At 45.7% G+C, this 22,689-nt stretch overlaps 1 protein-coding gene across 2 annotated transcripts; it reads left to right on the top strand.

Annotated features, from left to right (window-relative positions):
* The first annotated feature begins 320 nt into the window (after window positions 1-320).
* On the top strand, window positions 321-21,757 carry tent4a (terminal nucleotidyltransferase 4A). 2 transcript variants are annotated; one of them, XM_076012064.1, is made up of 13 exons: window positions 321-1,719; window positions 6,217-6,340; window positions 7,623-7,669; window positions 8,114-8,234; window positions 8,933-9,040; window positions 13,373-13,501; window positions 13,675-13,891; window positions 15,870-15,996; window positions 16,206-16,315; window positions 16,497-16,663; window positions 19,171-19,329; window positions 19,428-19,481; window positions 21,025-21,757. In XM_076012064.1, the coding sequence occupies exons 1-13, from the start codon at window positions 860-862 to the stop codon at window positions 21,187-21,189; spliced, it is 2,388 nt and encodes a 795-aa protein (XP_075868179.1). In that variant the 5' UTR covers window positions 321-859; the 3' UTR covers window positions 21,190-21,757. The 2 variants fall into 2 exon arrangements, with proteins under 2 accessions (XP_075868179.1, XP_075868178.1); XM_076012063.1 differs by having other exon boundaries at window positions 322-1,719; window positions 19,428-19,601.
* The last annotated feature ends 932 nt before the right edge of the window (window positions 21,758-22,689 follow it).

The following is a 22,689-nucleotide window of genomic DNA, read 5'->3' as shown; positions in this document are numbered from 1 at the left end:
GCAATTGAGATCACATGCAAGGATGCTCTCCTCACTCTCTCGTTTTCCAGAATAGTATTTCAAACAATCATTGGTTCTGATTGTTTTTAGATAGAGATTGGTTCATTTTAAAATGATGATTTTTCTGCTGTTAAATATTTCATACATCCTTTAACAGTTTTTTATTTATATATATTTTTTAGTGAAAGCATTGTGTCGAAATCATAAAAATTCAATTTGAGATTTTTTTAAAAAAAAACTGTATAAAATAGTGGTTCTGGTTCTACAAGGTCCCTGTCCTGTCGAGCATCATATTGATGGGGGATGCCCCGCGTTCCCACCCAATGGTGACAGCCGGGAGGTGGAGAGACGCCGCTCCAGGATCCGACGGCCACTTGACGGAGGCACAGCGAGCGGAACCCCTTTCTTCCTATCTGGCCCTACCGGAGCGAACCGGGCCTTCCTCCCCGTCGTTTGCTTTCGAAAAATAATTACAATTCAACGGCTACAAATGTGTTTATTTCGTCCGACACCGAAAGCGACCGGAGTTATCCGGGAGTGGGTGGAAGAGGGGGGCGCAGTCATCGTTAAAGAGCGCATGCGCCTGGATTTGAAGCGACTACGCCATATTGAATTCCCGTAGGAAAGGGCTAGCGTTTTTCTTCGGCTAGCGGCGTACGGGGGGACCACTTTACCAATGGTCCTTTTTCTATTTCACGTTTGAATATCTCTCTTCGTCTTCCCCCCCCCCCCTCCGCCCCCGGACCGCGTACGGACCTTTGGGGGGAAAAAAGGGTCCGGAGAGCGAGTCGAGATCCACGACGGGGCACGCCACGGTTCCGTACTTGTCCAAAAGGGGGGTTTAACCAGAAGAAGTTGAATGGATCCGAGGGTAGCTTGGATTCAGCCCGAACAGAAAGGACCTGCAAACGCCTTATGGATGCAAGTCTGGGAGACCTCTCAGGGAGTACGGGTGTTCTCGCCTCAGCAGCAGCAGCACCACCACCACCACCACCACAATCAGAATCAGTGCGTGAATTACGCCGCGCTGGATGTTTTAAAAAATGTGGCATCGAGCAAGAGCGTTTGCAGCGGCGGTGGTGGTGGTGGTAACGCCGCTGCCAGTCAGAGGAACGGCAGTGGCCATCACATCATCATGAACGGCACCGCCAGTATCAACGGCACTGCGATTTCCTCGCTGGGACTATCGCTGACCACCGGGAACGCGAACGACCCGTTCGCCGCGGAGCCGGGTGAGGGGAAAGCTCTGCCCCACAAGTCGGCTTCGTTCTCCTCCTCCTCCTCCTCCTCCTCGTCTTCCTCCCAGGAGTCCGGGACCGACAGCCCGCCGTCCGGCTGTCACATGGAGAGGACTACGGGTGGGAGTGTGACGGGCAACGTGAATAAACACGCCGGCGCCGGTGCTCATTTCGGCTCGGGCGACAGCGTCGACAACAACCGTGTGAACCTTTACAACCAACAGCCGCGACACCCGCTGGAGCAGCAGCAGCAGCAGCCCGCGTTCACTTTGCAGCCCGTTTGGATGAGCAGGGGCCAGCAGGTCCACCCCTCCCCTGTACCTGTTAGTCACACGCACAGTCACCACCCGGGCCGGAGGAAAAGTGACAACAAGGCTAGCACGTATGGGATGAACTACCTGCTCTCGAACTGCACTAACGTCAACTACGCGAACGCGTGGACACCGTGGAAAGCGAGAAAGTACAACCCCGGGTTGCTCGGGTGAGTGAGTTTTGCTGATCCGAGGCCAGCGCGAGGGCTACTTTCATTGGCGTGCGTGTGCTGTTAAGGATTCTTACACGACACGCCGAGGTGTTTTCACGATGTGCACTACGTCATTTCACGTCCGTTATGTACGTGCACTCTACATCCCAACGTGCAACAGAGGCTCACTGAATAAATCTATAAGCGACTCTTGATTTGCCGTTTGGCTTCGTTGCGTAAAGACAGTGACAGACCGGAAGTGTATTTTTTTTTGTGGTCCGCTAAAATTTAAATTGAGCGTGGAAAAAAAAAAAATCCCCCGAAAGTATTGCCAAGGAAGATATCAAAGCATAGCTTATAATATATATTTTTAGAACGTGTATTTTTAAAATCACGTTTTTAAAATGCGAATTTCTTGATAAAGTATTCTTTCAACACAAGTTTACTACCGGATGTGAAACTGTCGTGCAGTGTGGCAGCTTGATTGTAAAACTAGCCTAGCCGACGGTTTCCCCGCTCGCCTCCTGATTTTTGAAGTTACAAAACACGCAACCTTGCAGACACCAGCAGAACCAAATGAATTATTTCAGTTGACGAGAGACATTTCTACCGACACGACATCGAGAAAGTGCTGTAATGTTCACCGGGTCTGGCGGGTTTTCGAGTCCTCATTTTAACCGGGGAAGGTCTTCATTATTGTGGCAATTATGACTCATAGTAACTGTCGTTCCTACGTTATAACAACGTCTAAACATCGTGAGTATGTATACACTTGAGACTATTGCGGGATTCGGTAACTGTTACAGTAGTATCACTTCCCCCCGATTTAAATCAAATTTGTCGTAATGGGACAGGTTGCCCTTAGAGAAAACTGAAGCAAGTTCGACAATATTTGTCTGCGTAGTTGCTATCTGTTTACCGAAGTCAAGTGTACAAGAGCCGGTATGGGTTACTCTATGCCGCTTTACATTTGTCTTATAGAGACATGTTTCCTCCCCAAAGAGCATGGACATGGAACCAGATGTGTCGCAGGCCCTTGTGATGTTTGTAATGGCTGGTTGCACCCATCTGGGAGTTTTCTGTACAAGGAATTGGTGTTTGTCATGAAAGCAGGGCCACAAGCTTGATGTGAAGTTTCTCAGTGGCGCTTTGTGAATTAAGAGTAAACACTAAAATATATAGCCCACTGTACTAATGCATTCATTTAAAAAAAAAAACAATCCCATAAAAATAATATCATTTGGAAAGTTATATCCTGTAAACGTTACCCCCACCCTCCCCCCAAAAAAAAGAATGATCATCAATCGCTGTCTCTCAAAATCTTCTGACCTAATGTGAGGAAGAAAGACATTGCTTTATTCCAAGTGTCTCAACAAGCTCACTGCTTTCCCTTTTCTCCATAAAGCAGAAGCATATTGTCAGCGAGGTAATAGATGCCATGTTACTTTTCTGAATTAAATAGGGTATCTCCATAACTTGGTAGACTGATAGACCCATCTGGGTGTTTTAATGACGTTGTCATGGGCGGTGCTGTTCTTAAATTTGAAAAACAAAAAGTGCATGGAGCGGGCCGTGGGCCGCGACAGTAGTCTGTTTTGGAAAAACGTAATGAATCCAAGCGACTCCTTGAGATTCATAGCTTTCGTGGTTGTGTGGTGATAAACAGCTGGATTCCACAGTGGTATCAACATCAGCACAGAGCGCAGAGATGTTTAATTCCAAACCAGTGAGTCAGACATGGCGAAAGTCCGTTGCATTTATTTGACTGTGCCCCCCCCAAACAATAAGCATGCCCTCTGTCAGCGGAGGATCATTTGCAGGGCGACACTCTCGCACCCTGTCAGCAGAGAGCTTTCTCCAAAGAGTGGGCAGCCCACTGCTCTCCCTCCTGGGCTGTGGTAACCGATTGTGACACTCTCCTCGCTCCGTATCTTCACACTGACATCACGACGCGCATTCCTTCAGAAATTGAATGGCCACGGAGTGAAACAGAGTCCCACTGTTTGGAGGCATTCGGGTGGCCAGGAATGTTTACCTTCAATGTGTTCTAGCCTCTTGCTGAGCACATATGATCGGCGCGTTACAATAAGCTCCTCTGCCCACGCAGCCAGGATATTGTGTCCTTCAGTCTCATACTGAAGCCCCCTTCACTTTCCTCTCTGAACACAAGTTGGTCGTTGTGTGTCAAGGTATCGCTGGGGAAAGAAATGTCCTTTTAAATGACAATACGAGAAAAAAGTATGAAAGGTATGACCTCAGCTTGCTTCCAAGTGTTTCCATGTATTGCTCCCTTAATTGTCAAAAACTGCAGTCTTGAGAGCTTGCCACGCAATAGTTGTTTTGTTCTGATTTGGAGATGCGAAACTAGATGATAAAAACCAGAACAAGGGTGTTTCGTTTTTACGCGACTAAGACAATCAGGAATCTGGAAATGTAGAACCATAGAGGCTGGAATAGTTATTTGTGCTCCAGAGCATTAATACTTCAACATTTGAACCTTCTCTTCAAAATCAAATTTCCTTAATAGCCGGGTGGTCAAGTGGGACCACTGTGGTCGCTGCTGTTATGAGAAAGGCTTCACCTGCCGTGAGACAGGATTCACTCTGACAGGTTATTTCACTGGATCGACAGTTTTCTGCTCCTTCTTTCGCAGAGGCTGGTTGTCAATCATTTTGACAAAGTACGAGTCAGGGTCTATAATTATGACGACGAGTCACAGAGTCGTTTAAATGGAACATTTCAGTGAGTCGTTGTGGAAGTGGGTACGTCACAGGGGGGCAGTCATCGGGAAGATCCCTATCTTTGGATGTGAGCGACACTGTTGACTTTGATGCTGACTTCTAAGCTCACAATCAGAGTCCTGACGTTGCACTGAAGAGCTGTACTTCTCATAATTTACCCATGAATTTGCAAATGCATTATTCTATTGTTTGTATTCTTTCAAAAAAAAAAAAAAAACCTTACGCAGCCCTTTTCAATACATTATTACTCTCTATATATAATGGCAGACGATGACAGAATTTTGGTTTATCAGGTCATTTGGGAGAAATCATGGGCTGACTTCAAAGGTACACAGTTCACAGAAAAAGTAGATCTCTTTGGTGTTCATCATGTCATTTCAGATTGGGTGCATCTATAGTTTGACAAAGTTTTGCACAGTAAGAAAAAAAACTGCAATCAAACGTGAATAAGCAGCAATAGCAATCATGAAGTGAATTTTATTTACATATTTGGATGTCAACTGGTATGAATGGAAGCAAAAAAAGCGTATTTTATGAATATAAAGGCAAAGAAAATAACCCATTTGCCTCTCGACTGCCCTATAATCACAACTGGGGTATTTGCAGTTTGCCCGGACAGGACGCACTCCCAAAAACAACCCTGCTACATGATCCCAGTCCAATGATTGTCCTCAAATTGCCCCCCCTGTGCCGACCTTAAACCCTTTCCTCCTGCTAAGCTGATCATCAAAAATATTAAATCAAAAAAGGCTTTAAGGTTTTGGACGTAGACCAGCACTTCCAGTCCACTCAACATATTTGTGCCAATGTTTAGACCCCCAATGCCACAAGCAAAGTTCTGGAAGTGCCACAGCACCCTTAAGGTCACAGCTGACACTGCTCTCAGTTGTTGATGCTTCCCGACTTTTCAATTCCACTCGGTAACTTAATTTTCTCCCGTTAAATGTGGAGCCCCCCAGGCTTGGGTTGTAGGTCCAACTTTATATCCTCGCACATGCGATCGTTCAGGCATCTTATTCACAGACGGCGAATCTCTTAATTTTAATTTTGATTATACACAGATGTGCTTGCCAGTGAAAGCCATGGGACCTGTAACATTCAGTTCACTCAAAGAGGGACGTCAAGTCATTTTTATCCTCTGCTGAGCTCAGTCAAGGTTGACGTGCTAACCAATCTGATTTCAGCACATGGCAAAGCGCATTCATTCATTTTTGAGTTCTGTTTCCCTTTTCTTTTTTTGGGGGGGGAAATTGTATCTTTATTTGGAACGAACAGGCAAATTGCACAGTACAGCAGAATTAAAGGGAATAGAGGTAAAAGTCCTGGTATCCAGCACTTCTAGGAAAGCAGGAAACTTCCTCCTCTTTCAGCATGTACCAGTTGGATGTATTGCATAGTCACTTGTAGAGAAAAAAAACATACACAACAACCATACAGAAATTAAATCAGTAAATTGAAAAAATAAAGTAGTACCAGTAACTATCATTAAAAAAAAAATCTGCTCTCATGGGGTATATGAATAAAATTCTGTGTTCCAGATTTGGTAAAAAATTTGTCTTGTTGGATTCTTAGTGGGAAGGTCAGTTTTTCCATCCTAAATATCTCCAGAATGGTTCCAAACCTATTTTCCCTTTTCATACCTTTTCAGGCTCAGGGTTTCTTGGTGTTTTCGGTTATTCTCAAAGAAATCTCTCCAAAGTGAGAGCCAGAAGATGGTACAGCCACTGCAGGCCTCAGAGGGTGACCTGTGGCTGCCTCTGTTTTTCTTGCACAGGCTCCACGAGGAGGTGATAGACTTCTACAACTTCATGTCGCCAAGACCCGAGGAAGCAGCTATGAGGAAAGAGGTGGTCAACCGGATAGAGATGATCATCAAGGAGCTGTGGCCCACAGCTGATGTAAGAGACAATCACATTTCTGACTTTTTTTGTTTGTTTTTTTTCCCCATAACTTTCTTTCAGCCCTGAATAATCAAAAAAGTCAAACGCCGCTTAAAAAAAATCAATTGATTATCAGTCTACCGGTTTCTCTGTTTTCCACAAGTCCACAAGTCCCTCCATTGTGTAAACAAAAAGTGATCTGCGGCAGCCAGTGTTGACTTTGTGATGGACGAGCGCTAAACGGGTGAATAGCTGGGAACCATTACTCAGTGCAAAATGCAGCCGTGGTGACGTATGAGACTGCTGCTGCTTGGACTTTGTCGGAAACCAATTGGTTGATGTCATGCTTTCGGTCATTACTCAGCCATGTAAAACACATGGAGTGCTCATTCGCCAGCTGCCAGGCTGTCTCGACATTGTCAGGTAAATTGGATCAAGACAGTGATTTGTACCAGCCTCCCTTTTTTCACTTTGCCCTATTTATTCTGGCCCGTCTCTGTGCTGTGGCTGTATCGTACTGGAGAGAACCTCAGCCGACTTAAAAAGTACAGTGTAAAAATTAGAATTATTCTGGTGGCTTGGTGTTTGTCTTGCTACTTTTAGGGCCAATGTATATTAAAAAAGAACTACCTTTCCGCACAATTGGACAAACATGCAGCCAATTAGAATTTACCAAAGGGCATTCTAATAGGTCTGTTAGTTATCAATGCAACACATCCAACCTGCGTATTGGTCCTACCAGAGTTTGCCAGTAAGTCATCGCTTGAAGGACACGATTGTTGAGGATGAGTGACGTTGTGCAGCCCACTTCTCAATGGGTTCAAGCCCAGACCCATTTGTGAAGCGAATTCATTTAGCAAGTGAATTATGGGTCTGGCTGCGCCAAGCATTTTCGTGCAACGCAAACGCAGCCTTTTGTTGCTGTTGAGTGCGTAAAGCGAAGGCTCGGCCGTCTCACCAGCTCTGGGTGTTTTTCCGAGTAAAATCCATCAGTGCTTGTTCCTCCCAGTGTGCAGTGTGTCGTCATAGATGACGCCCGTTAGCTGCTAGACCGTATACACCGACGAACATCGACCGCTTTCTGCCTCAAAGCTGAGAAACTGGCATTTGTATGAGTGCCATCTGACACAGAACGTGACTCCAAACCTAACCCCAAGTTTGTTCCTAAACTATACTGTCGACATAATGCTAAGAGTTACTTAATTTGTCAGTGTTTTGATGTTGTTGATAATTTCTTTGCATGTCCAACACGCCTTGTGATCAATCGTTTTCAAGTATCGTCTTCCAAACTGTTTTCCAGGTCCAGATATTTGGCAGTTTTAGCACGGGGCTCTACCTCCCAACAAGGTAATATCTTTGTATTTTTAACTTTGAAATCAGTCGTTGATTTAAGCTAGAGTTGCACCGATATCTGGTACCGATACCGGTATCCGGTATCGGTACCGATACCGGGATTGAACACTCTACTCATGCTTGTTAAATACATGCCGATTCCGCAACCCCGATACCAGTTTTATATCTATGTATAAATGCTACCAGAAAGACATGCTGAGGAATGTTGTTCCAATAACAGAACATCTGTAATGTTCTTCTATATGTAATGTAATGTAATTATAAAATGTGTAATGGCCTTATTAAGTACTTGGTATAAATGAGCACTGAAATGCAAACACTCGTACTCGTTCTGTAAAAAAAAAAGTGGTATCGGTACATCCCTCATTTAAGCTATCATTATTGTAATACAAAACAAAAATAATGTTGTTGTTCCCCTCCCCCTCCCCCCACCCTCAGCGACATTGACCTGGTCGTGTTTGGAAAGTGGGAGCGCCCCCCGCTGCAAGAGCTGGAGCAAGCTCTTCGCAAACACAACGTGGCAGAACCTCTCTCCATTAAAGTGCTGGACAAGGCCACGGTGAGTTTCAATTGAAAAATCAACCTGTCTTCTCAGAAAGCAGTCCCGCCGGTTGGTTGGCACCACGGCTCCGCCAGCCTCTGACTAGCCGGCCCCATGATGTCATGATTTTTGTCCCACGGTCGCACGTAGCAGAACGCCGGCTGGACCGAACCCAGTTTAATCGAAATTTGCCAGCTCTTTTTACATCGCGGGACGAGTTCCTGTGTGACTTCACTTAGTCAGTGAGGAGTTGAAAGCTTTGGCTCGTTTCAGCAGGGTTTTATTTTTTTATTTTTTGCCCTATTTGAAATCCTGAGGAGAAAAAAAAAAGGAAAGAAAAGGCTCCATCTGTTTGGTGGCACACAAAGCCGTGTGGATGTTTGACTATAAATAAAATCTCAACAGTCCTATAGCAAGAGACCCTTTATCAGTTATGTCTTCACCTCACAATGTTGTATAAAGTCTCCTGCCAACGTGAAAACAAAGCACAGCACTGTGGTTGAAACACTTCCGTCGCTCTCTATACAATGCGCTCTTATCTCAAGGATTGACACGCAGGCCCGGGCGCAACCACTGACATTAAAGCTGACAAGATAATTAGTGTGAAGTGACTGATTGTTTTCCAGTCCAAATACCGCTGCGAGTGCTGCGGGTGACATTGTTCAGGATGCAGCTCATCTCGCGTCCCTTTTTCCGTCCCACTCCCTCTTGTCCAGGTGCCAATCATCAAGCTGACCGACCAGGAAACGGATGTGAAGGTGGACATCAGTTTCAACGTGGAGACCGGCGTCAGGGCCGCGAGCTTTATCAAAGATTACGTCAAGGTGAGACGCGGCACAGTTCAAGAATGGTTCTGAAACCTGAGACCTGCCCGAAGTGTTTGGACACTGAGCCTGAACACCAGAAACGCACAACGTGAACCTAGAAAAAGGAGGCCGCAGCGCTGACTTGAATATAAGCGGCTTTGAATAGGTTTATTAACGTTGTTGTCGCGGCATTAAATATTAACAACGTTCAAACGGAAAACATCACCGAGCTTTTACTTAAGGCGCTGCGGAGTTCTCAAGTTGATTGGAGATGTGTGGATTGAGACCTGGAATGAGCCGCTGGTCGCCCAGTATGGAAGCATGACGCCCGTCACGCCATAGAAATACATGAAAATGAATTGGACGTGGCGAAATGTGCCATTTTTGCAGCATATGACGTTGAATCACACCAGCCCATGAAGTTCCAAAATTTCTTTTTTTTTGTCTCGCATGTTTTAGCCATATTGTTAAAACAAACTTTACTATTGTGATTGTGTGAAATCCGTGTTTCAACAAAACTGTAAAGGAGATCTTCGGAATACGGCGCGTGAATAAGTTCTACGTCTTGTTGAATTGTGAACCAGATTTTGACGATTTCTTCTGGCCGCACAGATTCACTGTGTCGTCTTGATCGTCCAACATTTGAATCCAATAATCCAAGATGTTTCTTTTTCGTGCGTTCATATTGGTGTCTAAACATGGCGCCACAGCAAAATGGCAGTGTGGATGAAGTGACTGGAGTAATAATTTTGCTCCATGCATCTGATGCCTTTTTCAGTCAGTCAGTCAGTCAGTCAGTCAGTCAGTCAGTTAGTCAGCCGCCTGGAGAATGAAATGTCATTTTAATAATTCTGCATTTCATGATGAGACCAAGCAGCTTTTCATATTCAATCTTTTTTGACATTTTTGAAGTAATGATGCAATTGAACGTTGAATAGAATAGACAGCAACGCCTTTATTAATCCCACAGTGGGGAAATTTATATAAATACAGTAACTTAATAGTGCAAAGAGAAGGAAAATTATATTTATTTAAAAACAATGAATATAGAACAAAACAGGATATTTACATCTTATGAACAGTTGGATTATTTACAGTTCTCTGCGTACTGATATATAAGTAAGAGTTTTATTGCACCTTGTGAAATGTAAAGTGGTTCAGAGGACGTCATCTTGAGTCATGACATTTTGAACAGCGAGGTATCTATCAGGTATCCATATAAACACAACACAAAAAAATAAGCAAATTTGTGTTTGGTAGATTGCTTCTTTGTTGTCACAATGCTTCTGGAAATAAATCTTACGTCGTTGGAAAGCCTGTTTATTCCCCTTTCAAATGGGACTGTTGTTCGGTGGATTGGATGATTGAAATTTGAAGAAACAAAACCTATTGGCAATTTAACAAACAGGAGCCTCAGTAGGGTGTGGAAGGACCATACACAGCCACAACAGCCTGGCACCTCCTCCTCGTGCTGGTCACCAGCCTGGTCTCACACTGCTGTGGGATGGCATCCCATTCTTCAACCAGCATTGGAGATGCCAGCCTGTTGTGGCTGCGTATACAATGACAAGATGTAACGTGGCCGAGAAACAGACGAAATCTGTGGAAAATATCCCGAGGGGGTGAATCAAAAGCTGGGGCAGCGACTTTTTCAAAAAAAAAAAAATAATAATAAATTTAAAAGCGTGAAGATCGCCCTTATGGGCCCGTCTCGATCTCCACGTCGAAGCTGGAGGCCGTCCCAGTGGCCAGGGCTGGGAATAGTTGGCGCTCACCTGAAGAGTGTTCCCTGGAACAGCTGACGTGCTGAAGGAATTCCAAGTGCTGATGTTCCAGCACGTCGGGGAAAAGTTTCTGCCTTTTGACCTTCCCTGTTGTTGTTGTCGTCTTCCCCCCCCACCCCCCGGCACCCTCTCTATCTCTCTCACTTCTGTGCAACGGCGTCTCTCAACGGCGTGTTGCGGCTTGCGAGCTTCACAGCTGCACTGGGTTGATTTTGTTAATGCGCCAGTCTGAAAGGCTCCAGCGCAGCGAGCGTGGGGGGTCACCTCGGTGTTAATCCTCCGCCTCTCGCTGCAGTTAAGACTGTGATACCCTCCCAGTCGCTGCCTCACTTGCTGAAAGAAGATTTTGTCATTTATGGCACTTGGCTCCGACAGAATATTATCATCCTTTGTGTGGTGAGCTCACTCGTCAAAAGGCAGATATGATGGGGTTGGGGGGTTGGTCCTGGTCCCCAGACCACTTTTTCAGGGTCTCCGTTTCGCCTCGGACTCGGAGGTATTTTCACTGGGTCTCGTCTCGGTCTCGGACTGGGCCGACTCTGGATTTTTGATCAAGCCCAGTCAAGCAAACACTGCAGTGACATGATGATAACTAGGGCTGTTGGCGTTAACGCATTAATTGCTATTAGTTGAATACGAATGCATAAGGCGTTTAATATTTTTTAGTCGCATTTCAAACGTAAGCCTTCTTTCCCTTTTACTGAGCCGTAGTCAGTCCATCTGGCTGATTTCTGGTAAGAAATACTTTACATTATCGGCTTAAAGCTGCGTTGAAATGAAAAATAACTTCTGCAACCGCCGGTTAATTGCAGTAAACTATGAAGACTCTGCGATTAATCGCAATTACAAAATTAATCGGCAGAAGAAGAAAGTAAGTAAGTAAAAGATTAATAGTTTGTCAGCCTTAATAATAACGGAAAAGAATCCAGTTGCTGCCGTTTTACGCGGTGTTTGTCACACCCAGAGTGACACCCTGCCCCTTATTCCTATTTATTTTTTCATTTTATGAAGCAAAGTTTGTTCAAAAGCAGCAAAATGTTAAAGAAAATGATTAAAAGATCCCTTGCTGAAAAGAGATGTTACTGTTCAATATCTTTTTAAAATTCAAGTTTGCTTCTAAATCGGTCATTTTTTCTGTTTGTTATTTCATACATACAGTATATATTTTTCTTGGATATTTAAAGTCTTGGACTTGTCTCGATCTCATTGCTCTCTAGTCTTGGTAACGTCTTGGTCTCCGTTGGTGTGGTCTTGACTGCAACACTGCTTTGCTCATCAAATTAAAAACGCACATTTTCTCCCTCCTTAATCGATGAGTCATACACTGAAATTTCCTTTCCTTTCCTTATGATTGACTGCGTAAGTGCCACTGTTTCATTGAATATGCTGGAGCTTGAGGAAATGTGACGCAAAACTGAAGAAATAAAGCTCCAAATATAGAAACGCAGTTTGCGACGGCAGCACTGATTTTGTCTGGGACTGCCAGGAATTAATTTGCCCACCGAAGAAACACCCCCAAAAATCTGATTTCCTTCAAAGGAGAAGCTCTAGACTGAGAACTGTGTGCACTTATGAGGCTGCCAGTGGTGTTGACATTTCTTCACGACCAAAATACTTCCACAGTCACTCGAAGCTCAGTAAAGTTTGTATAAAGTAAAAATAAAGTAAAATTCACAGACAAATTTCCCTATTGGGAAAGAAGTGCAACTCAAAGAACCTGTCGATCCTCCTTGGGTTTAGTAAAGTGACAACATTTTTACAGTCTTCTGACCTCAAGATGAATCCCTTGGGATTAATGAAGTGAGAACCTCACTTTCACCAAACATCACTTTCAAAATAAAAGGTTTTTCTATCATCTTGAACAACGATGAATGGATAAATTGCAAAACGTTCATATTTTGTAAAATAAAGAGACGCAAAGCCTGGGAAGCATGTGAGAGGAAAACTTTCGATTTTGAGATTTTCCTTTTTTTAACAAACATCGTGTTGACTAATGCATTTAGATTTAAAATCGATGAATCGCACAGCCCTGATTGATTGATTGATTGATTGATTGATCGATCTGTTTGTTTGAGTGTCAAACACCCTGATTGGTGCCCAGCCAGCCACGATTACATCCACAATAGCCACGGGACTATCGAAAAAAGAAAAGCACTGTGCAGACAGTAGCTGCAATATCCCGATGCTCTATGAAGTCAGCGTGTGTTTCCAGGCCATCTGTGAACTTCCCATAAATGCACAAAGTTCATTTCGTCTTTTGTGTGCTACTTTTTTTTTTTTTTTACCCTCTCTCTTTACAAAACATAAGCCAAAACATGCAGGCCTGGCGCTGAGCCACTCGTGACGTCACTGAATACCCCTCCTTGCTTTGCCAGGTGTATGCACTGCCTTTTAAACGTGGCCCTGCGGACAAACACGCCTCATTTTTAAAAAAATTTTTTACACTTCTGGGGGTGAAGCTTCTCTTCAGTTGCTCCCTCCGACATGTTGATCTCATGTCTTGACTCTTGTTTATTAGCACTCAAACACCACTCACACGTTTCTTCTTCTTCATCTCGTTTCTCAGATGTACCCTGTGCTGCCTTACCTGATCTTTGTGCTGAAGCAGTTTCTGCTGCAGAGGGATCTGAATGAGGTCTTCACGGGGGGAATCAGCTCTTACAGCTTAATCCTCATGGTCATCAGCTTCCTACAGGTAAGATTCCAACAGAGTAGACAGTAGGAAAAAAAGAGCCGATGAAGGAGCAGATGGAGACGCCGTTCATTCAGAGTTTCGCCAAAACTTCAGCGCTCATTTTTGTTTTTATTTGCTTTTATCCCCCCCCCCCCCCCCGCCCCCCCCCCCCCCCCCCCACCTCCGGTCCTCAGCTCCACCCTCGCATCGACGCCCGCAACCCCAACGAAAACCTGGGCGTGCTGCTGATCGAGTTCTTCGAGCTGTATGGGCGCCACTTCAACTACCTGAAGACGGCCATCCGCATCAAGAATGGCGGCGCCTACATCACCAAAGAGGAGATCATGAGGGCCATGAACAATGGCTACAGCAGGCCGTCCATGCTCTGCATCGAGGATCCACTGCTGCCAGGTGTGTGTGTGTGTGTGTGTGTGTGTGTGTGTGTGTGTGTGTGTGTGTGTGTGTGTGTGTGTGTGTGTGTGTGTGTGTGTGTGTGTGTGTGTGTGTGTGTGTGTGTGTGTGTGTGTGTGTGTTTTTTTAAACGATAAGGGTGAGCAAATATTTGCGTTTTCGATTAGAGAGACTAAAATGTAATGTTGAACAGTGAGCAGCGTGGAGTTCAGAGAGAGTTTGGGTTTCGTGTTGAAGTCCTCGAGATTGGTCCTGGTCTCCAGACCACTTTTCAAGGGTCTCGGTCTCGTCTCGGACTCGGAGGTATTATTACCACGTCTTGTCTCGGTCCCGGACCGGACGGACTCAGAATTTTTTGATCAAGACTAGTCAAGACTCAGCCAACATTGCAATGACACAATAATAACAGAAAATAATCCAGCTGCTGTCATTTTACGCTCTGTTTGTGACACCCACAGTGACATCCTGCCCCCTGGTACCAGCTCAGTGGTCTAGTGGTAGAGTGTCCGCCCTGAGACTGGCAGGTTGTGGGTTCGAACCCCGGCCGAGTCATACTGTAAAAATGGTACCCATTGCCTCCCTGCTTGGCACTCAGTATTCGGGGTTGGAATTGGGGGGTTAGATCAGCCAATGATTCCCGGGCGCAGCTCTGCAGCTGCCCTCTGCTCCCTCAGGGGATGATGGGACAAATGCGGAGGACAAATTTCGCATCCTTCAGGATGTGACAATCACTGCGACTTCAACTAAACTTTTTTTTAAACTTTATTCCTAGTTCATTTATTTTTCAATTTTATGAAGTGAAATGGTTCAAAATAGTTGACAAAGCAGCAAAATGTTAAAGAAAATGATTAAAAGACACCTGGCTGAAAAGAGATGTCGCTGTTCCATCTAGAAGCAAAACTTGAATTCAAAAAAAGATACGGGTCACTTTTTTTCTGTTATGCTGTTATTTTTCTGTGATATTTAAAGTCTTGGTCTTGTCCTCCAGATGTCTTGGTCTGCTCTCGATCTCGATACTCCCTGGTCTTGATAATGTCTCGGTCTCGGTTGGTGCCGTCTTGACTACAACACTAGTTTGGGGTCAAGCTGATTAAAATGTGACACCAGAGTCAGTCTGAGACTGTTGGGGTCCTTCTCTCTCATGAAAAACTCTGCGGGAGGGAACTTCAGCCTCAGTGCCTGTGATTCAAGGGCTTTAATTAGTCATTGAAGAGCTACTTTTGTTTGGCATGGTGTTACAGATCATACTGACGAGCGCGCGCACACACGCACACAAACATCGCTTTCCGACGGGCGCTGTTGGTATATTTGCAGTCTTGCAACTCTCAGGGCTGTTATCTTGTTTTATCAATCGGACTGTAAACTCTCTGTAAATGCCATTAAAGCTTACGGGAGGCAAGTGGGTGCCTGTTGTCAGACTCGCTACCCATCAATGTATCACCTCACCTCTGTTTACTTTGGCTGCGCGTAGGACTTTCGAAGCTCACAGTCAAAATCTCCCCTGGTATCACGGCAATCTGACCTTTCTATCACCGAGGTAGCGACGAGCTGGGGCGAGCCAGGCTGAAAAACTTTTAAGTCGCTCCTGTGACCCCAGTTGTTTCTCCAAGTGTCATTTTCTGACATGCTGCCTGTGGCTGCGCAGCGTGCATGGGGGCGGCTTTTGCATTGCGCAACACTGAAGGAAAATCTACGCACTGAACAAGTGTGCAAATGTTCGAAGAGAATGACTTCCTTTGAAAGCAAAACATGTCAATAAGTGAAATATTAAGCATGTGTCTTTACTTGTGCTTTTTTTCTCTTCATTAACAATCAACAGTACAACCTGAATAAATGAAAGAATTCTTTTTTTTTCCTTTTTTCTTTTTTGTTCTTTTTTCCTCTTTTTTTTCTCTTTTTTTCTCTTTTTTTCCTGTGTTGCCACCGTGAGTGGCGTCTCATTATTGTCAGTTAAACTTGATTCCTCGGTCTCTTGCAGGCAACGATGTGGGGAGGGGGTCCTACGGTGCCGTGCACGTGAAGCAGGTGTTCGACTACGCCTACACTGTCCTGAGCCACGCCGTGTCCCCGCTCGCGCGCTCCTATCCCAACAAAGACTCTGAGAGGTGAGCGCCGATCACGGCACGTGCGCGCATAGTTCCAGAGGGGTCGCATGCACAACTTTTTGTTGAGCTTCCAGCTGCAGCAAACGGTTGCGACCGAGGTGCAACGAGTGTCTCTGGAGGTGGAGCTAAACCATCGTGAACAGTGAAATGCTCTCATTGCAAATGTTGATTTGTCTGTGTTTGTGCACCCCCGCCAACCTCCCCCGCAGCACCTTGGGCAGGATAATCCGGCTGACCGAGGAAGTGATCAAGTACCGGGAGTGGATCATCAAGAAGTGGGGCGGCAGGGAACTGGCGCGAACCGACCACAGAGACAGAGGTACCGCTCGTTCCCAAGATGCAACATCTCTGCTTTCGTCAACCTCACGATGCACCAGCGCCTGTTTTAAATGTGGAGAGGAACTTCATTGCAGTTGGCAGGAAGTTCTCATTGATTCACAATAAATGAACACACCTTCTTCTTCTTCTTTTTCCAAACTTTCTTTTCTGGTTCTGCGCAGTTTACACGCCAAAGGGGTCGACGTTGGAGCCGGAGCCTCCTGTGGCCTCGGAAGAGACGCAACGAGACTCTTCGTCTCCGCAGAGCGCCGACTCCCCCATGTCCATCTCCAGCCCTCATCAGCACTCCTCCGCCTCCTCCGTGTCCTCGCTGTCCGGCTCCGACAATGTAAGGAAACGCTGAAATTCTCTGCGCATTTATTGATGCATTGAGCACAGTTTCGCGTGGAATAGGAAACCGATGTCAACCACTGGGGTTTCTAGCCAAATAATAATTCACAACCACCTTAGCTGTTGAAACAGAGGTCAGAATTTTTAGGATTCTTTTTTTCTTGACTAATATTTCTGTTGAGTCAGAGTGAATGTATTTTGATGATGCATTTGTGATTCACTGTTCAGATAAATACCAATAATTGTGTTTCTCATGGGGAACAAAAAATCTGAAGCAGTCAAAAAAAAAAAGTGAAAGGTGATTTGGAGCTTTGGATAAGAAACAGCGACATCAAGTGGTTACATTTAAGATTGCGGGGCTCTTTCGCTCCCCTCCCTTTGCTGAACTTGCCAGTCAACTACAGTGGCCTCTGCACACAAACCTGGATACCTCATGCATCTTTTTCTTCTCCGTTGGTTTAAATGAGGTATAAAGGTTTAATTGAGGATGCAACGTCTAAATCACTCTAACCGTGCTCAAGCAAACTGGATTGTCCACACTGGGATTCCTTAGAAATATGACGATACAACATGGCAGCTCACTGGGAGCGAGACCCTTGCTCTATGTATATTCTTATCTGAAAATAAGAACCGTTCTATGGGTAGAAAAAACAAATTACCTATATTGTACCGTGACTTGTATTGACGTGTCTGTGGGCAGTATATTAAGCTTGCACCAATGCAAAAATCGTAAATCAGACCAAACTTTACCCAGTGGACCTATAAGCTGTCGCCTGACTAATATTCGGACTGTTCTATTACTTTCAACCCAAGTCCCTTCTTGCGAAATCGGTGCAAATTGTGGCATGGTTGCTCCTCCCTCCTGCTGCCTTCTCATCAGTAAGTGCAGGTGGCACCGAGTTGATTTCCAACATCGCTCATAAAAAAGGATAAATAAGTGCATCGACGACAACCCCGGCATCCTTCTCGAGTGTTTGCCGGCCGTGTTTGTTTTGGATTTAAGGGTGAGGAGCGCACTGAGAACACAGCAGAGCTCTCTCTCTTCTGGAGGCACGGCTGGTGCGTGCCCGGGCACAGTTGCTTCCACACCTCTGGTGGACCGTGCTCGGGCATGCATGAGCAGTGCCAGAGACCACCTTGCTTCTCTTGCTGACTTTAGCACAGAGGCAAACCCTCGCGCGAGGCGTGTCGTCGAGTGAACTGCGCTCCAGAGTTCACTGTGATCTGACCAATCAATCAATCAATCAATCACTCAATCAATCGATCATGAAAATGGTCCCGAAACACTGAACAGAAAAGATCAAGTACAATTAAAACACTCCAAGAACAAGAAAACAGAAACAGAAAACAAACAGTTAAGTAACAGTTGATAAAACAAACGAGACCGGACCGAAATACTGAGTAAAGAGGCAGATTTCAAAACTGCGGTGGAGGCAGCTTCTCTGACATCTAGATTCCACAAAAAAAGGGGCACGGCAGGAGAAAGCACTACAGCCAGTGGCCTCTTTATGGAGTGACAGGATGACAAGAAGGCGCTAATTTAGAGAGTGGAGGGAGCGCGGCGGAATGTATGGAGTGAGTAGATCAGACAAATAAGATGGTGCAAGTCCATTTAAGGCCTTATAAGTCAGTGAGGCGATGTCAAGACAGGAGTGGTGCCACTGATCACATCTGTGTCTGCACCCCGACCTTGAAAAACCCCTGCGTCCTTTGCCCCCCCCAGGCTTGTTGTTCTTGTCGTTGTTCTGGGATGCGGACGCACAAGGTCAATAAAAAAAGTCTGCGACCTGCCCCGTCTTGCCGCCCCGCCTCCCTCCTTGTTGCAAAACATTGATTTAGCGACGTCGCCACCTGCACTGCTGGCTGAGAGGCTGCACCTCTGTTATATTTACACAAGAGACATTCTCAACATGCATTCAGAGCACAGCTACTTTGACACCGACTTGGTCACGTGGATTTATTCGTAGGGCATCGGGTGGGCAAACTTTTTGACTGGTGGGCCACAAATTTGACAGAGGGGGGGCAGAAGCAGATGGATGGAGTGTTTGGGTGAGCCAAGTCTATGGGAGGAAAACTATATGGTAGGATGTGTAGAAAACATGTGCTGTAATGTCAATTGAAAATGAACAAAAATGTTACAACAAAAAGCCCAACCGAGCCACAGCTGTTTTATTATTACTGTTATTACTTATCGTTATTGTAACTTCTTCAAGTTCGGCGGCCGGGATTAAAAAGCCTAATGATCTGCAAATGGTCCCCGAGCCTTAGTTTTCCCGTGTTCCAGGGCTTGAGGTTGGTCGATTTTGCAGTCCTCGCCTCCTCCACCAGAGGGCGCCCGTCAATCAAGGCGGCATCGAACGCGCAGGGTCACGTTTCCTCAATTCACATAGTCAACAACGATCCGTCGGTCAGGCTGGGTGTCAGCTCGTCCGCACGTGTTGTGTCGACTGTAACGCAACCATTACTCAGTTTGTGTTTGTTTTCTCTCCCGCGTTTTTTCCCCAGGACTCTGACTCCGCCTTGCCTTGTCACGCCCCCCCACCAGCCATGCATCCGTACCACTCATTCGCACCCCTGGGCCTCACTCTAGCGCCAGGCCTCGGCATGGGCACCAGCAAGGCCATCATTGGGGGACACCACCTCCTGCTACCTCCAGGCTCTCAGGTCAGCACACGGCCACGAGAGAGAGTGTGAGTGGGAGAGAGAGAGTGAGAGTGGGAGAGGGAAAAAATATTGTGAATAATGTTTTTATTTTTCTCCAGGCTCGTGTCTCACTGCCCGGTGGTCTAGCAATGCACTCCTTGCCTGGCAGACAGGTGTGTATAGACGGCGGGCTCCCTCCCTTCTTCCATATGCCTCCCTCAGCCCATGCTCATAGCCCCGCCCCCACCAGCCCCCAGCTTCCGCCCAGCCCTCACTCCAGCCACACACACAAGGTAGGCGCCAGACGCCGCGGAGCAGCACACTGTCGAGACGCACCGCGTCTCGGCCAGGTTCACAGAAATTTCACACAAAAAAATGACTTCATTCTCTGTCCAGCTCGTACTGTTGCTGTTTCTCCCTCATTGCTGACACTTTCCTTTGTCAAACATGCAGCCTCAGACCATTTTTTCCTCAAAGTGCAGAGTAAAACATTTTTTTGTGTGTGTTTGTATGCTTTCAAAGCCAATGAGTGGCTGATATTTAACTTTACAGCTATCCAAAGTGCGTACTTCTACAGGAAACGCTTAACATTTTGCTGCCATGTGACCTATGGCCTGCGTTCAGTATGAGAAGTGTGTAAAAAAAAAAATGCAGTGCAGTCAAATGCTTCACGTTAATTACAGATGACTGTAAAGTTCTGCATGTGTTTATGTTAACGATAGTATACAGTACATATGTTACGGTGCCTCACCAGCCCTCACTGCTAATGTGCATTGTGTATATGGGTCCATGAACCTCAAACCTCAAATTCATATTGGACACAGTTGTAAAGTCCAACAGGTATTGTTGGCCATAGTGTCTCAGTACCAAAAGTTCAGTCTCGCTACCTTTTTGTTTGCCTCCTCCTTGAGCTGTTTGGCATGTACTGCCCCCATCAGTTTGGGAAGAGTCACAGCATTGCATTTCTTCTGGTTCCATGAAAATATCATAGTTACGGAAGTGCATTGCTGCCACCCTAGAAAAAACAAACAGAGGTCAGTATCACATTGTATTATAACATGATAGTTTCACGGCCTCCGGAAAAGCCTTAACATGGGTAGTATCCATAAAACGGGAGTTATCATTTTGGGTTTTGGTTTTTGGTGGAAGTGGGCATAACTAGATGTGTCCACACAAAATTTGGCGATGATTGATTGCTGTTTTCGGCCAGTAAGCTACGTTAAGCGTTTTAGAATGTCCCCTCAGTATCTCCTTATAACATGAAAATTATCACGAAATAACGTGGTAGTTTTACGTTATAATGTGAAAATATAACGTGATAGTTTCATGTTATAACTTGAAAATGGTCACGTAAAAACGTGATAGTGTCACGTTATGACGTGGAAATTATCACAAAATGACGTGATAATTTCACGTTATTACGAGATAGTGAGCGTTGTTTTGGTGGCAGCAGTGCGTTTCCGTACGTAGCATCTCATGGTATTGTAAGCATGGATTCTCAAGGCGTACCTTCGCTGTAGTTCCACCTTCCAGTTCGCTTTTGATTTCTTCATTTTTGAAGAAAAGGTTGTTCTTCTTATATGGGGCCGTGCAAAGAATGTTCCTTCTACCAAACTAAACACTCTGCCTGTTCTATTGGCAAGGAGAATCGCATTCATCCCTTGTTCTCTCTGTCTCTCCCTCTCTCCCCTTCTCTCTGTCCACCCCTCTCCTCAGGCCGGAGCCAAGTTCAACGCCAAGGGCTTCCACAACCCGCCGCTGGTCAACAACGCCGTGCTGGTCAACCGCGGACACATGCACGCCCACACGCACACGCAGTATCACCGCAACACGTGGCGACGCAGAAAGAGGGACAGCCTGCCAGTCAGCCTCAGTAGATAGGAACCACTCCTCTTCCTCCACCACCTCCACCACCCACCACCACTTTTCCTTCCTCTCTACTCCAGCTGCTAGACCCCGCCCCCTCAATGCATCACAGAGGGTTCGGTCGGCAGGGGGTCTGGGATGGGGGAGGGGGTGCAGCCTGGCCAGAGAGAGACCAGCAGTTTTGGAACAACAGCCGCCACTTCTTGCTTCTTCTTCTTCTTCATCATCATCCTCAGACTGACTCCACCTGTTTTCTTTCTTTCTTTTTTTTTTTTTTTTTTTTTTCTTAACATTTTGTTCCAGTCACAGTATTATGTCACTCCTCAGTATTTTGTTCATCATCATTTCAGGTCAGTTCACGTTCTGTGTCGTTATGATGGGACGCAGTGGCGTCGCAACCTCGTCTCGAACCCAGTCAGCCAAGCTGCTCGCGGTTCAGCTGCCTTTTTTTTTTTTTTTTTTTTTGGTTTGTTTTTTTTCCCATTTTGTGCAATAATGTTTTTTCCTCGGGGCGGGTGGGAAAGCAGTGTTTATTTAAGTTGCAAAGTCATTTTTATACTGTTTATTTTTGGATTTTTTTTTTTTTTTAAATTGGGTTTACAGCACCTTTTCCCCGGCAGCGGTGCGTGTCTGTGTGGCTGTGTGTGTGTGTGTGTGTGTGTGTGTGTGTGTGTGTGTGTGTGTGTGTGTGTGTGTGTGTGTGTGTGTGTGTGTGTGTGTGTGTGTGTGTGTGTGTGCGCGCAAGTGAGGGAGTTTATTCGTTCCGTCATCAAAGCGTGAGGGACCATTGTTTACAGCCTGCCCCCCCCCCCCCACCACTTCACCCCTCCCTTTTTCTTTTTTTTTACTACGGTTGTTGTTTTCCGAACAGTAACGGGAACAGTAAAGGGACGCGACGCTCTTACCTGGATCCTCTCTGCGTTTCTCTCCAGTCGCTGGCTAAAATGGCAGAGGAGACGTTCAAATTCCTCCAAGGAAGTTGTCTTCCTCAGTCCACTTGGTCCCAGACGTGGCCGTGGAATGAAAAATTGCCCTCGGGGGACGCGGCGAGATAATGGAGCAGGGAATGTACCTCTTATTTTGGGCCTCATAAAGGTTGTTCTTTAATGGACGGAGCTCTATAAGAGCCACCCCGACCTAGTGTGTGTGTGTGTGTGTGTGTGTGTTCCCTATGGGATGGTTTGTTGCAATATTTTTTTCAGTCGGGGGGGGCGGGGGGCGGGGAATGCCAGTGGCCTGGTTTGTTTTGTCTTCAGCTGTCTCCTTTTCCGCTGCGAGTTTCCAGCCGAAAACCTCACGGCCCACGAGAAAGTTTCAAAAACACAAACACTACTTTGTTTTTCGTTTTTTTTTTTTTTTTTTTTTTTTTCTGTCTCCTTTTTATTAGGTGTTGCCTAGAGGAGAGCCGTTGGCCTAAAAATTAGGCAGCAGCTGTTCTGACTGGAATCAGTCGGTCGGCGTGAGGGGCGAGAGGTCATCAAAGCCACTGATTCCACCTCGGAGAAATGTGTGTTT

Source organism: Nelusetta ayraudi, unplaced genomic scaffold (genome assembly GCF_046127955.1).
Source record: "Nelusetta ayraudi isolate G7.1 ecotype Tasmania unplaced genomic scaffold, CSIRO-AGI_Nayr_v1 ptg000135l, whole genome shotgun sequence".
Taxonomy (NCBI): Eukaryota; Metazoa; Chordata; class Actinopteri; order Tetraodontiformes; family Monacanthidae; genus Nelusetta; species Nelusetta ayraudi.
The sequence above is the reverse complement of the archived record's forward strand: the minus strand, read 5'-3'. Positions and strand labels throughout refer to the sequence as shown.